General features: G+C 40.2%; 1 protein-coding gene across 2 annotated transcripts in view; it reads right to left on the minus strand.

Moving 5' to 3' along the window:
• The window catches only part of nckap1 (NCK-associated protein 1), a 206,041-nt gene that overhangs the window by 76,760 nt on the left and 112,927 nt on the right, over positions 1–16,354 (minus strand). Inside the window, exons 16-18 of one of the 2 annotated variants that reach the window (XM_041200526.1) lie at positions 15,008–15,153; positions 10,955–11,078; positions 665–784 (exon numbers count right to left, since the gene is read on the minus strand). In XM_041200526.1, coding sequence (XP_041056460.1) covers positions 665–784; positions 10,955–11,078; positions 15,008–15,153 — 390 coding nt within the window. Of the gene's footprint in view, positions 1–664; positions 785–10,954; positions 11,088–15,007; positions 15,154–16,354 lie in introns of both variants that reach the window. The other variant, XM_041200524.1, reaches the window with a different exon arrangement.

A 16,354-nucleotide genomic window follows, 5' to 3' on the forward strand; every position in this document is an offset into this window, starting at 1 on the left:
CATCAAAAAGACTGCTGAATTCTATCTTGAGCATGGCCTGCCTCTGCTCTGCCTCAATTCATCTGCTGCTAAAACTCTTACCAACACTTCTGTCATCTGCAGACTCAAACAAACTCAACACTTTCCTGGCCACTCACCCATGTTCAATAAACAATCCACTCACCTGAAACTCTGCTTTCTTCATCTTATTCTCTATCATGTCCTGATCAAGCATCACCTTGAGTCTCTCAAGGACCAAAGTTTAAAATGATCATTCTTATATTTCAGTTCCTTGCCCCTCTGTCTGGAACCTTTTCCACCCCTAGGCTGGGATTTTCCAGCCCCGCCACTGGCAGGACCCGCCTCGGGCGAGGTGGCGCCCCAGCCAGAAGTCCATTGACTTGCGGCAGGACTGGCAGCAGATGGGTGCAGAAAATCCATCCTCAGTCTCCACTTGTGATAGATTATACCAATTTCAAGATGCATAATTTCTCCTCTCCAAGATCATTTTAATATTGCAATAATAACACCATTGTGAAACCTTTTGGAAAATAACAACGGTGTTATACTTACAGAACAAATGCCAGGTATTATGCAAGATCTGAAAAGTGTATGGGAATTACTTAATCCAGTTTAAGGAATCTCCTTCCCACTAAACCATAAAACATGGAAGCTGGAATCTTACCTGGTCACTAAGGGTGCACTGCTCTGTACATATGTCTGTGATGAGATTGCGGGCTTGCTTTGCCATTTCATCGAGGAACATGTTGCACAGGGAAAGACTGCGATCTCCAATGTGATGCCTCTGTAACAGTTCAAAATTGACAAAACTGTAAATGCACCTTGGGATCTGAACGGATTTATTGTATGATAAACTTAAATGGAGACAATCTAAATGGGAATTAATGACACCATAGTGTATGACCTACCTCTTAGCAACTTCAGTAGTCAAAATGCCTAACATGATTTAGCTCTGAGGAAACCATCTGCTTAGTGCACACAATGTCATAATACCTGCATCAGATATGGATCTAGGAACTGTGTTACTGCAGGGTTTCTTTTTGGCACTAAACTGGACATGACTACCACTCCTAGTTCCCCTCCAACTCACACCATTCTGTCTTTCCCAGGGGAAAAAAATATGCTCTTGCAAGGCCTGATGAGATAACTGGGTGAGGTTATGTTACATGGAACAAGATATCAAGTGAGTAGTGAAAGAAAAACTTCCAGCTGGTTAATCTATTTTTATTTTGGGCCTCCTTTAAGGTATACAAAATTCATCTAATTTACGAGGGGAAGGTCTCATGCAGAGAAATGAAAGCACAAATTGCAAGAACTAATCCAATTCAAGCAATACTGTACATAGTTGTCAAAACTAGATAACAATGCTAAGTGAACATGTGGATTATTCATGCAGCAGCCTTAAAAAAAAAAAAATCAAATGGAACTTAATTTCAGTGATACACTAAAAGTGGTTGCAGAACAACCTTTCAGCTGCTGCTTTTACTTTTTTTTCAGCAAGATGGTAACAAATATAAATTGGACTCAATTGTGTACTACTTGGCTACTGGTTTACTTTGGGTGTTTGAACGAATGGCAGCAAAAGATAACAAAGCTCCCAAAATTGTTTGGTGGGCACAATAAATCAGGACTCTAGGCACATCCATACAGTGAAAACAATATTCTGTTTACATAAAATTATTCAACAATTTATTGGTCCAAAGCAAATTGGAAAGTAACTTCATACTGTTCTTGGAGTCAAAACAGAAAAGTCAAATACAGTTGGTAGATGAGAAAGACTTGCAGGTCATTAACTGCAGAAAACAGGGAACCAATAAATTGAACAAAGCACATGTAGCTATGAAAGATCAGGTTTTTGAATATAGGCACCAGGCATGATATACATTTAAACAGCTATATGGGCCAATTTTCCAAGCATTTTTTACTTCGCATTTTAAGCCTTATTTTGTGGACATGTTTATGTACAAAGACTTGCTCTAACAATGTTTGCCTTTCAATAGCCAGGTCATTAACCAGAAAACACCAGATAATATTGATTTCCTTAGTTGGGTGTGATCTTACTGCCGTGCAGGTGAGATGATGTCCCTGCTCATTGTTAGAATGTCAGGGAGACAAGGTAATTAAACAATTGAATCACCTGCTGCATTTCCACCTACTCTGCATAAATGTCAAACCAAAATGTTGATCTTATGATTTATACAACATAGCAAGGCTGCATCTATCTCGGGTTAGGAGCAAGTCCTTTTTGTGCCCATTTACTATGGTAGGAACCAACTGCAGCATTGTTTACTAAGACAATCAAATTGCCTTACACGGTGGTGTGGAAGCGTACTCACCTTCTTTGAACACCATTCCCCCAGCCCCGCATCCCCTCCATGCTCCCTCCGCCCCACAACTCCCAGAGCTGGGGGCCACCTTCTGACAGGGATCCTATCTTGCTACCATCAAAATCTATGGAGGGGGTCATCACAGGAGTTGTAGAGTTTTGCCTTTGTGGCCACAGCTTCAGAGGCAAAAAGATGTCTTTGAGCCAGTTTGAAATAATTCCCCCAAAACATTAGATTTTCCATGGGTTTAGATGTTTTGCAATTGACTAAGAAGTCAAGGTCCTGAACTAGTGTAGCAATTGCACGGCTGTGCCAGTGAATTCCAGACAAGAGATTCAAGAAGCCAATTATCTAGTAGGGTTAAGTGGAGAAATGTTACTTCTTAGATGCATGCTGAGTACAAAAAGACACTTTTGTAAGCTAGCTGGGTTTTGAGGACAGCCCCAACACCTGGGCGTATTGCTCTACCTCAATTTTAATTTCCTCTTCCACATGCAATCTTCACTAGAATACTGTATCACCCAGTTCCACCCATATCTCAGCATCTTCCACCTCCCCACAACCACTGTAGCCTTAATCCATATTTTGTTCATCTTGTAGCTGGGCTGCCTGTGGAGGCCTCCCACATCTAACATTTATAAGCTACAAATCATCTGGCATTCTGCAGCCTATACCCTCATCTATAACTTATCATGCATCCTCATCAGCCCTTGCCCTCACCAAGCTTCAATGGCTTCCCATGGCGTCCCACTGACAAAGATTCCCTGCAGCTACAAATTCTTCCACAGCCTCAACCCTCTAACAATGATTTCTCTAGCTTGCCAACATGAGCCTGCTTTTTATTTCCCACTTCATGATCCCACTTCAGCACCAGGCAAGGATCCTACCTGTCTTAAATTCTCCGGAAGAGACTCCTTTTCACTTGTGTTTCTGCCTGCTTTGCTCTCTTTTGTCTGCCATTGAGTGTCCACATTGCCCAATAAAACACTCTGAAATCTACATAATGAGTGCTACCAAAATGTAAGCTGCTGGCCAAATTCCTTGAAATTTAACCTAACAAACTTTCAGTGCCATCCCATATGTAAGTAGACATTTTTCAGGTCACTAACTCAACTCCTGTGGTGTATTCATGAGAGAGGTTTGAAGCATGGTGGTGATATGTAGTTGCCAAGATGAAGCTGTGTTTAACCTTGCCTGTTGTTTTAAGAACACTGCTCTGTATTTCCTGTCAGGATGCAGGTAATTGTAATACCTTGTAAACCGTCGAGTTTATTAGAGGTCAGTTTTATCTACTTGCAAATCTTGGCTCCAAGTCAGAAAAACCCACCTTATCAGCCACCATTCACTTTATTTAAAGATTATTTTCCATCTGTTCCACAAAGTGTAACATATAGAAGTATATCTGCTAGCTACTCCTCTGGACATACTTTCTGAATGATTCAAGGAACTCTGACCATCTTCAAACACAGAGGAGCTAAAATAAAAACAAAATACTGCGGATGCTGGAAATCTGAAACAAAGACAAAAAACACTGGAAAAACCCAGCAGGTCTGGCAGCATCTGTGGAGAGAGAAACAGAGTTGACTCTGAGTCATATGGACTTGAAATGTCAACTCTTGTTTCTCTCTCTACAAATGCTGCCAGACCTGCTGGTTTTTTTCCAGCATTTTCTGCTTTCGACTCTGAAGAGCTAGATTGGTATCAAGGATTAATATATTTGACATAACTCCCCTTTTTTTCAACATCACATGATAACAAAGTTACGGTCTGCACTCTTTACAGTAAACCTGTTAAGCTGTGATTCATGTAATCAATTTCTCTAAGCAGACAATGCAGCAATCCTGGAATAATCTCAAATTATTTGATCAGATTATTTTGCAAAATCTCAGAAGTGAATGCAAAATGAAAAGGACATTTCTCTTTGATAGTAGCCAAGACTTAAGCAAAATGTGAAATTTCTATACTTCGCAGAAATTTTGGCAAGCAGCCCTATGGCTCTAGCGAATCATTGTCAAAAGGCCTACATAGATTCAGAACTGCAGTGAGAGCCTCTTAGCTTGCATGCAGCTTTGTTCAACACTACAAGACTATGCTGGCCCATAAAGTGCAACAGCCTCTTGCTGTACTGAGCTTTGTCATAGCCTCTTGGCTGAATGAGTAGGGCTCATAAAACAGCATTAACCTTTCATTGTTATTCCCTAACCTGTTCATAAGTTAGTACTTCTTTACACCTTCCAGGAATTCCTCAACCAACCCATCAAAACTACCTTCCCCATCAAATGACAGTTACAACAGTTATTGCTGCAACTCCCATGGGGCTACAACTGTGGGAATGACCCAGTTATAGCCGTGTTATTCTATAAAGCATTACGAAAAGTCATGGATTGCACCTAAGACAAAGTGTGAACCAATGCTGGTGGACACCCCAGTCTGCTCTTCATTAAGGGACACTGGTTGACTGAAAGGAACCGTGCTATTTCTTGGCAATTATTACTAATTGTGTGACTCTTTGGCAAACAAACTGACCATTGGGCTCAGTGGAACTGGTTGAACTGCTGTCAATTGACTTATCAACCAAAAGCATTTATATATTTGGAATTATCAGGATATTTTAACTACTAATGTTGTGTGAGATGGATTTGAAATTGTGGGTATTAGCTAAAAAAAGTTAAAGCTCTTGTTAACTAAAGGAGTTCAACAGACAGTTGAATTTCCAGTATAGCTAAGCTGAAGGGAGTGAGTTTTAACATAAAACTCACTAGTTAAAGAACGTTAGAACCAAGGAGAGTTCTGACCAGAGGTGGCTATGCCTCTATGTAGAATGGGGAGTTTGCAACCTTAGGATTGTTGGAGGAGATTTGAAGGGACCTCCTTGCCAGAAGAAAACAAAAGGCCCAAGCAATCTCAGCCCTTGTGATTTGCTGACTGAGTATTCAGACCATGCGGTTTATCTTTCAAGTTTTGTTAAGCATCTGACTTGAGTGTTTCCAGGAGCAAGTCTAATTGGTGTAGAAGGAAAGTGGGAGTTAAAGCATTTGATTTGGAATATGAGTAATTGTGCTCTTTGTATTTTTATTATATTTAATGTAACCAACTATTTAAGATAGTGTTGTTTTTATAGTTCATATTCTTTGATTTTTGTGTAGTAAAATTCTCTTGCTTAAACCATGAATCTTGTGGCTTCATTCTTTTAGTAAATACCTGGGTTTTCAGATTCTAAAAAAACATTACTGATCTCTAACAAGATCATAACACTGGTTACCCTGAAGTGAACCCTGGGTTTATCCAACTTATAAGACCATAAGACACAGGAGCAGAAATTAGGCCATTCGGCCCATCGAGTCTGCTCCGCCATTCAATCATGGCTGATAATTTTCTCAACCCCATTCTCCCGCCTTCTCCCCGAAACTTTTGATCCCCTTACCAATCAAGAACCTATCCATCTCGGTCTTAAATACACTCAATGACCTGGCTTCCACAGTCTTCTGTAGCAATGAATTCCATAGATTCACCACTCTCTGGCTAAAGAAGTTTCTCCTCATCTCTGTTCTAAAAGGTCTTCCCTTTACTCTGAGGCTGTGCCCTCGGGTCCTAGTCTCTCCTACTAATGGAAACATCTTCCCCCGGTCCACTCTATCCAGGCCTTTCAGTATTCTGTAAGTTTCAATCAGATGATCCCTCATCCTTCTAAACTCCATCGAGTATAGACCCAGAGTCCTCAAACATGCCTCATATGTAAAGCCTTTCATTCCTGGGATCGTTCTTGTAAACCTCCTCTGGACCCTCTCCAGGGCCAGCACATCCTTCCTGAGATACGGGGCCCAAAATTGCTCACAATATTCTAAATGTGGTCTGACCAGAGCCTTATAAAGCCTCAGCAGCACATCCCTGTTTTTATATTCTAGTCCTCTCAAAATACGTACCAACATTGCATTTGCCTTCTTAACTAACGACTCAACCTGCAAGTTAACCTTAAGAGAATCCTGGACTAGGACTCCCAAGTCCCTTTGCACTCCAGATTTCTGAATTCTCTCCCCATTTAGAAAATAGTCTATGCCTCTATTCTTCCTACCAAAGTGCATGACCTCACACTTCCCCACGTTGTATTCCATCTGCCACTTCTTTGCTCATTCTCCTAACCTGTCTAAATCCTTCTGCAGCCTCCCCACCTCCTCAATACTACCTGTCCCTCCACCTATCTTTGTATCATCTGCAAACTTAGCCAGAATGCCCTCAGTTCCTTCATCTAGATCATTAATGTATAGTGAAAAGTTGTGGTCCCAACACTGACCCTTGCGGAACTCAACTAGTCACCGGCTGCCATCCTGAGAAGGACCCTCTTATCCCCACTCTCTGCCTCCTGCCAAACAGCCAATTTTCTATCCATGCTAGTACCTTGCCTCTAACACCATGGGCTCTTATCTTACTGAGCAGCCTCCTGTGCGGCACCTTGTCAAAGGCCTTCTGGAAGTCCAATTAGATAACATCCATTGGCACTCCTTTGTCTAACCTGCTCGTTACCTCCTTAAAGAATTCTAACAGATTTGTCAGGCATGACCTCCCCTTGATGAAACCATGCTGACTTTGCCCTATTTTACCAGGCACTTCCAAGTATTCTGAAATCTCATCCTTAATAATGGACTCTAAAATCTTACCAATGACCGAGGTCAGGCTAGTCAGCCTGTAATTTCCCGTTTTTTGCCTCACTCCCTTCTTAAACAGGGGGGTTACATTAGCGATTTTCCAGTCCTCTGGGACCCTCCCTGACTCCAGTGATTCTTGAAAGATCACCATTAATGCCTCCACTATCTCTTCAGCTATCTCCTTCAGAACTCTGGGGTGTAATCCATCTGGTCCAGGTGATTTATCCACCTTCAGACCTTTCAGTTTTCCTAGCACCTTCTCCTTGGTAATGGCCACCATACTCACCTCTGCCCCCCGACTCTCTTGAACTCTGGGGATGTTACTCGTGTCTTTCTCCGTGAAGAATGACGCAAAGTACCTATTCAGTTCCTCCGCCATTTCTTTGTTCCCCATTATTACTTCTCCAGCGTCATTTTCCAGCTGCCCAATGTCCACTTTTGCCTCTCTCTTACTCTTTATATATCTAAAAAAACTCTTGCAATCTTCTTTTATATTACTGGCTAGTTTCCCCTCATATTTAATCTTCTCCCTCCTTATTTCTTTTATAGTTGTCCTCTGTTGGTCTTTGTAGGCTTCCCAATCCCCTGGCTTCCCACTGCCCTTTGCCACATTGTATGCTTTCTCTTCAACTTTTATGCTGTCCCTGACTTCCCTTGTCAGCCATGGTTGCCTCATCCTCCCTTTAGTATGCTTCTTCTTCCTAGCGATGAATTTTTGCTGTGTCTCCCAAATTACTCCCAGAAACTCCTGCCATTGCTGTTCCACTGTCTTTCCTGCTAGGCTTATCTCCCAGTCAATTCTGGCCAGCTCCTCCCTCACGCCTTTGTAGTTACCTTTATTCAACTGTAATACCGTTACATCTGATTCCAGCTTTTTCCTCTCAAATTGCAGGGTAAATTCTATCATATTATGGTCACTTCCTCCTAAGGGTTCCTTCACCTTAAGCTCCCTTATCAAATCTGCCTCATTACACGTCACTAAATCTAGAATTGCCTGTTCCCTAGTGGGCTCCCCCACAAGCTGCTCCAAAAAGCCATCTCGTAGACATTCCACAAAATCCTTTTCTTGGGATGCACTACCAACCTGATTTTCCCAGTCTCCTTGCATATTGAAATCCCCCATGATCACTGTAACCTTGCCTTTCTTACACACCTTTTCTATCTCCTAGTGTATCTTGTGCCCCACATCCTGACTACTGTTCGGAGGCCTGTAAGTAACTCCCATTATGGTTTTTTTCACCTTTGCGGTTCCTCAACTCTACCCACACAGTTTCTACATCATCTGACCCCACATCGTTTCTTGTTATCAATTTAATTTAATTTCTTACTAACAAAGCAACCCCACCCCCTCTGCCAACCTGCCTGTCTTTTCGATAGGATGTATATCCTTGGATATTTAGCTCCCAGTCCTGATCCCGCTGCAGCCAAGTCTCTGCGATGCCCACATCATACTTGCCAATTTCAATACTTTGCACTCTGTAAAACTGAGAAAATGATTGATAATCAACGCATTTGACTCCCTGGTTTGCTCTCTGAAAATTCTTCAGAAAGATGTGTTGCTTAGCTTGCTTGATGACTTGACTGTTGCTAGATTCCTGAAAATACCCTAGACTTGGCACTAGAATCCAACTAATGTCGGGAAAGGGGGAATCCATGCCACAAGAGTTCCAGTGGATTGGAAGGTAGCAAACGTAACAATGGCTTTCAAGAAGGTGGGGGGGTAGTGAAGAGAGAAAAGTGGGAACTAAAGACCAGTTAGCCTGACAGTCATCGAGAAAATGCTGGAATCTACATATTATTAAAGAAGTGGTAATAAGGCACTTAGAAAATCATAATGTGATTAGAATGAGTCAACACAGTTTTATGAAAAGGAAATGTTGTTCGACAAATCTAAGAGGTTTTGACAACGTAACTAGGAGGGCAAGTAAAAGGCAACCAGTGAATGCTGTAGATCGATTTTCAAAAGGCATTCAATAAGGTGCCACACGAAAGATGGTTGTTCCAGAGAGAGAGATGGGTGGGTTCAGCTATTTATAATCTACATTAATGACCTAGATGAAGGGACCAAATGTAATCTATCAAAGTTTGATGATGATACAACGCTAGGTGGGAAAGTAAGCATGAGGTAGACACAATGAATCTACAATAGGATACAAGATAGGTTGAATGAATGGACAAGAAAGAGACAGCGGACTATAATGCACGGAAATGCAAGGTTATTCACTTTTGTAAGAAGGCTAAAAAAGCAAATTTCTACCTTAAAAATGGCAAAAAACTATTAAATGTTGGTACAGAGAAGTGGATGTCTTTGTACAAGAAACACAAAGTTAACATGTAGGTACAGCAAGCAATTAGGGAGGCAAATGATAAGTTGGCTTTCACTGCAAGAGGTTTGGAGTACAAGAGTAAAGAATTCTTGCTGCAGTGTTATAGGACTTTTGTGAGACTACGCCTTGAGTATTGTGTAGAATTTTGGGCTACATACCCCAGGAAGCATATACAAGACTTAGAGGGAGCGGGCAACCAAGGTTCATGAGATTGATTCCTGGGATAAGAGGGCTCTTGTATAGCACAATGGGCCAATACTCTCTAGAGTTTAGAAGAATAAGAGGTGATCTCATTAAAACATGTGTTTATGAGACGGTTTCATGAGATGCTGTTTTTCTGGCTTAAGTGTCTAGAACTAGGGGTCATAACCTCAGGATAAAGGGGATGGCCATTTTGGACAGAGACGAGGAGAAATCCTTCACTCAGCAGGTTGACTGTCTTTGGAATTTTCTACCCGAGAGGACTGTGCATATGAATATATTCACTGAGTATATTCAAGGGTGAGATCGGTGGATTTTGGGATTTTAAGGGAATCTGGAGATTTGAGGGCTGAGTGGGAAATTGAAGTTGTGGTCAAAAATGAGCCATGATCTTATTAAATGGCAGAGCAAGCTCAAGGGGCCATATGGCCTCCTCCTGTTCCCACCATTTCTCATGTTTTCATATTCTCTCATTGTCGCTCATTTGTATTACACTTGGGATTATTCCGGTATTCAAAACCATTAGAGATCTGGACAAAGTAGATAGGGAGAAACTGTTCAGACTCATAAAAGGATGTAGAACAAGAGGGCACAAATTTAAAGTAATGGCAAAAGAAGCATTAGTGACATGAGCAAAGTCCTTTTCATGCAGTGATGGTTAAGGTCTGCATTGCACTGCTTGAGTGTGAGAAAACAATTGGTTCAATTAAGGCATTAAAAGGGAATTAGACTCATCTGAAAAGGAGGAAGGTGCAGGGTTACTTCTGTGCTGCAACAATTTGAGAGATATTTTCACTTTTCCCCCCCCCATAGAAATTACAAAATGGAAATGGGCCATTTAGAAAAAGGCCATTCGGCGCAATCAGTGCTTATCCTCCACATCCTATTCCCATATGTATGCCTCATTTCCATTTCCCTTTACCCACCTTTCTTTCAACCACCCACCTAACCTATTCTGTTGGCATGGTCTCTATTTGAACAGACGATAAAAGAAACTTTAAAAACAGAGGTTTGTCAGCCTGTGAAATACACCATTAGAATTAGTGACTGAAACAAAGATCATGGTAAGGTTCAAGAATAGATGAGATAGGTGGCTGAAGGAAATGGGTTAAAGGATATAGAAACAGGGCAGGCACATGTGGTTAGTATTGAAAGTTGGCGTGGATGATAAGCATCAACATGGGCCAAATGGCTTGTTATTTGTGATGTGATTTTAAGTAATGCTATGAAATATCTTCTTTTTTTAAACGTAAAAAGAGTAGGAGAAAGAACAACGTGGAATCTGAATTCTGGCAAAATCTCTCAGTATATTCAGAGGGCCACAAATGAAGGTGAAAGATGCCATAAGTTGACCCAAGATCGCTCATATCTTCACAATCTTTTCTTTAACTTTGCTGAAAAGCTTGATATTTTGAAATGTGTGCAATTGAGACAAATAAAAGGAAAACAACCTTACCTCTTCAGGGCACAATTCATGAGTGCAACTCATAAAATGCGTGCAAACCAGTGGGAAAGCAATTGAATATCGTGACTGCGAGGGCAACTCCAAGCACTGGTGAAACATCTTCTCAAAAGCACGACTGTAAAAACTTAAAGAATATTAAGCATCATCATGTCAATACAATTACAAACAGTAAATACAGTTCCACATAAATAACACTTATTCCAAAAATCTACTTCAACCCTTTCAAATATGAAATTTCCAGTGTCCAATATGTTGTGTAGTATTTTGTTTAAATTTTAAAGGAAGAGGGCTCGGGGTTCGGGGGAGGTGTAATGGTTCATGATCATGGTTTGCGTATCAACATGCCTTTTTTTAAGAAATACAAAATTCGTTGCATATTTAAAAAGCTCCCTAACTTTTGAAACTAATCTAATGCATTGTGTTTTGGAGTTGGAATAGAAAATTGGATAAATCACTGATGAGGTTGTAATGATAAAAAAAGAGTAATAGGATGCACCATGGTACGCAGGATAATTTGAAGGTATGCCCCGGCATTTTTTTTAATGTCACTTGATATGACTTATACTTGAGCAAGTCTTTACAGCATCAATTTATTTTTGTACCTGAACAGATTCAAGACAAGCTTTTTTTATACCATATCTTGATGCACGTAGGAGAACAGGTGGCTGACAAAGTTGATGGCACAGTACTTTCATCTTGAGTTTTGGATTTGAAGTCAGCCCAGACTAATTGGTCAAAAGTTTCACCTTTGTTAGTTTTAAGGCCAAGTTTCAAATGGCTGCAGGCCCACCCACACCAGTTTTTTTTAAAATTTCCTACATCTTCTGTAGAATTTAAAGGTTTTAATGTGAGAGTTTGCATTGCAACTCCGTTTTTTTTGCCAATGTTGCATAATTGCTGCCATCATGGTTAGGGATTTCCACATGACTGTTACATACTGGTATCAAAAAACATAGCTCCTCTGTATTCTAAAGCAGAATGCTTTATTTATCATGATAGGGAAAATGACTGGTTAATTTACAGTATGTTATTTAGCAGGATTATAGTATTCCAACTTAAAATGAATAAGCACTGAAATTAAGTGCTTAGAAATAAAGGAATATATAATTAATAATTTTGCTGACAGTCATTCATTTTACTTATTCAAATAAATGTTTCCTACATTAATACAGCAGTTTAATTAACTAGGACATTTAAGAACACAATTCTTGCTAAGTGTACCTAGCTCTGCCTCACAAAGCATTTGCCCCAGCTTTGTTCTTTAAAGTCTGTAAAAGGAGATCATGAAGAGACGCAAGGAAGAAATTTATCAGCTGAAATTTTCCTGCTTTATGAAATGAGGATCTAATACTCATTTATAGCAGATATGTGGGGCGAGGGCTGAGCAATGCATACATACGTACACTGCCATCTGATAAGATTGTGGCTCATCTCATTGTGGTCTCAACTCTACTTCCCTGCCTACTCCCCTATACCCTTTGACTCCCTTGTCAATCAAGAATCTATTTAATTTAGCATTAAAAATATTCAATGACCCTGCCTCCAACACACACACAAAGCCTGTAGTCTGGATTCAACTGAGGAACAGTTTATAATTTGGCCACAGCATGCTGTGCTGTGTGTTTTATGTATGGGCATCATAAGCAGGAAGCACTGGTGTGCAGGTTGTTTGCACAAGAGTGCTGACATTGTAGTTACATACTAAAGCATAGCAGCTCAGTAGAGAATAGTGGCTGTGGGCTGAATGGCTGTGTTTCATCCTGCTGTTGAGTCAGGGAAGGGGTGAGGTTTTGTCAGCCAGTGAGTGGATGCTGAGAGCTCAAGACTTGTCTGTTATGGCAGTCCTTTAGCACTGGGTCACTAATGGTTGTATACAGGGTACCACATGCTGCAATTTTATATTGTGAGCTCCAAACACCACACACATGCCAGCAGAGGGGGAAGGGGAGGGAGAGGAGAGAAGGGTGGGGGCAATGAGCTCCACTCTGCCTGCTCCTCTTTCAGGGCAACAAAGCTCACATACAGCACAAAGCCCAATGCCTCTCCGCAACTGTCAGCTCCTCGCTTGAGACCTTGCAGGGTGAGCAGTTGGCGCCCAAGCTCAATTTTCAATAAGCAGCTATGGTAGCAGCTGGTAGTTGAGGTTTGTGAGGGGGAAGGGATGATCAGTTGTTCTGATAATGAGGATAATTTTTAAACTATTTTTAAGAATATATTTGGGACCATTTTTTGAAGAAGATCTCATTCTTCAATGTACTCTTGCTTTTAAATGTTGGAATAGGGAGTTGGATAGAGTAACTTTTTCAGAAACACAATGTTGTGATTGGATTTACTATTTTTCTCAAAGTTATCCTGCAAAGCTTGCTTTAAAAGTCAAGTTATCCTTGGTCTGGGTTCTTGTCTTTATAGGGTCAAGTGCAAACTGTTTTTAGACTAGGTAATTACAAATCCACATCCCGCAGTACAGTTAAGTGCCAAGGCACTGGACTAGTGGCAAGGTGCATTCCCAGGTACTTTCCTTTTTTCCCCAATTTGCTGGAATAAGGAAGAAGAAAAGGTGGTTGACATACAAAACAGGCTGAGCTAAAGCCCAAAGAATCCAATTTTTAAAATGGAATCCAAAGACAGGGAGAAGAAAATAGAATCCTCATCAAATAGTTAATATACAAGTTTCTGCCGTTGCACTCCAATTTGAAAGATAAATGCTCATTTTTCTGTGATTTTGTTACAGTTACACAATTATTATGGCTTCACAATGTAGGATCTGACAAAAGGAGAACAGCTGAAAGATGGGATTGAAGAGTGAGATTGTCCTGTTGGCAGGGATTTTAATGATACAAATCCATAAAATCTTGGGAGAGGCAGATGTGCCCATGTCCAAGTCCACTGCGATGATTTTAATTCTAATGTATTTTAGCAATTGGATAAAAAATTGAACAATTCTATGATTTACTTCTGAATAAACATTATTCAGCCTCAGCCAAGCCCATGCTACTGATTCACTCAAGAAAAACGATTACAGACAGCCTCAGTACCTTAGAAGAGAAAAGCTAGCTTTTATTTAAACAAAAATAATTTCTTTAGAAGCTATGTCAATGGCCTTCACTGTCAATTTTTTGCTCCCCCTCTTGAATTGTGCAGTTTGTAATTTTGAACACATGCAATGCCAAATAGGTTAATTGGCAGAGCATTCACATGAATTTCTTTATGGACAGGACTGGAAAGCCCACATACTTAATTTATGAACAACAGGTAGCTGTGATTAAAGAACATATTTAGAGACACCATGGAGCAAACCATGGTGAGAAACATAAGTATACAGGAAAACTACATAAAGATAAATTTTCTGAGTTAGCTTTATCATTTAAAAAAGAGCAATCAATGGCTGCTAATGGTTGCTACATTAAGTGATGCTCCTGTGCTTGAATCCCCATAAACAGCAATGAGGTAAATGACCAGGAAATCAGTTTCTGTGACATTGCTGAGGTGGTGGTGGGGAGAAAGAGTGGGAGGGGAACACCTAAACAACAACTGTAATGCCTCAGACTGCTGCTATGGTACCATTTAATGTCTCATCCTAAAGATGAGATTTCTGCACAGCACTCTCTCAGTACTGCACTGAGGTGTCAGTCTAGATTGTGTTTTCAAGTCTCTGGATAGGGTTTCATACCACAACCTTCTGATTCATAAGGGATTGCTAGCATTGAGCCAAGCCTAACACTATACAAATAAGCATCTACATTTATTTATCTAGCTCTTATTGGAAAATTTCAAGTCCTACATACAAAAGCAAAGACTACGTGCTTTGTCAAGCATCTACCAAAATATAGAAGTTTGAAGTCAAGGAGAACAAGTACAAAGTTTTTCTGCTCAAAAGCAACAGTTCCTGTAGACTCTAGTGGATATCTAAAATCAGCCCACTCAAGTAAAAGCCTTAAAACATAGGCATGATAATTCTTTGTTAAAATGTTTTCTGCTGTTCCTACTTGAATACATTAAAAAAAGCTCTTAATCCTGGGAATGAGAAACAGAATAAACACTCACCAGAAGATAGAGAGATCTGAAGTTTCCACCAGCATTTCAACCAAAGAATCTACCATTTTTGTGTGAAAAATAATAGTATTCATCATTTTTCCTAACTCCTTGTGATCTGACAAATTAAGAGAAGCCTTGGAAACACTGGTATATGCCTGCAAACAAAATAAGTATTTTTTGGATCAAATATATTATGTAGATTTTTAAAAAACTTTTAAAAATTCTGCAGCCAATGTTTACCTCCCTTCTCCCTGAGCATGTTGAACTTGCTGAGGTATAGTTCCACAAACTACCTTCAGGGCTTTATCAAGAGGCCATTCTTTATGTCACAGAGTCATAGAATGATTTTGCATAGAAGGCTCATTCATCTCATCGTGCCTGTGCTGGTTCTTTGAAAGAGCTATCCGATTAGTCTCAGTCCACTGCTCTTTTCCCATAAGCTTCCCCGCCGAGTATCTGTTCATTTCCTTATTAATAATTATTAAATCTGCTTCTACACTTCAAGGCATCGGCCAGCGTGTCTCCTGCCTATGTGATATGGCCGCCGACACCAATGTGCGCATGTGCACTGAATTTCTGCACATATGCGAACCAATGACATCACTCCGCCAGAAAGCTTTTTTGTTCTTGTGGCAACATTTTTTCAATAACGCTGATATGAGACATTATTTCCAGTGGTGGAAATTGGTTGAATATTTTTTTAACGTATAATTAGAAGCTGCAAACTGGGAATTCATTTTTCTGAACATTACAATTTCATGGTTCTTCTAAGGTCTTAATAATTAAAGACTCATGAACTTTGCTGTCATAGTTTAGCATCTGAAATCCTCAATACTGTTGTTATGCAAGTAAACAAAAGCATCCAACTTTCTGCACAGCTATATTGAAAATTGTTTTTGGCATGGATCAAGTTTCAATTTTGCTTCCTTGAATTTTTTTTTGGAAGAATTTTTGATATACCTTACAAGAAGCAGAAGCAGTAAAATACTGCCCTGCAACTCCAATACCTGTTTGATAAGCATCTCTGCTCCTGGCTGCTGCCTACTCTATGTCTAAACTCCAACTCCTTTCATCCCAGGAACCAGCCTAATGAACCTTTTTTTAAACTTGCTTCCAATGAAAGTGTATCCCTTAAGTATGATGACCAAAATCGTATGCAGTATTTTGGGGAAGTCTTACCAAAGTCCTGTACAGTTGTAGCAAGTCCTCCCTACTTTTACATGCCAACCCCCTTGCGATAAAGGCCAACATTCCATTTGCCTTCCTAATTACTTATTGTACTTGCATGATAACTTTGCGATTCATGTACAAGGATGCCCAGAACACAAAACTGTAATACAACATTCTGCAGTCTTT

The sequence above is a fragment of the Carcharodon carcharias genome, chromosome 12 (assembly GCF_017639515.1).
Source record: "Carcharodon carcharias isolate sCarCar2 chromosome 12, sCarCar2.pri, whole genome shotgun sequence".
Lineage (NCBI taxonomy): Eukaryota > Metazoa > Chordata > Chondrichthyes > Lamniformes > Lamnidae > Carcharodon > Carcharodon carcharias.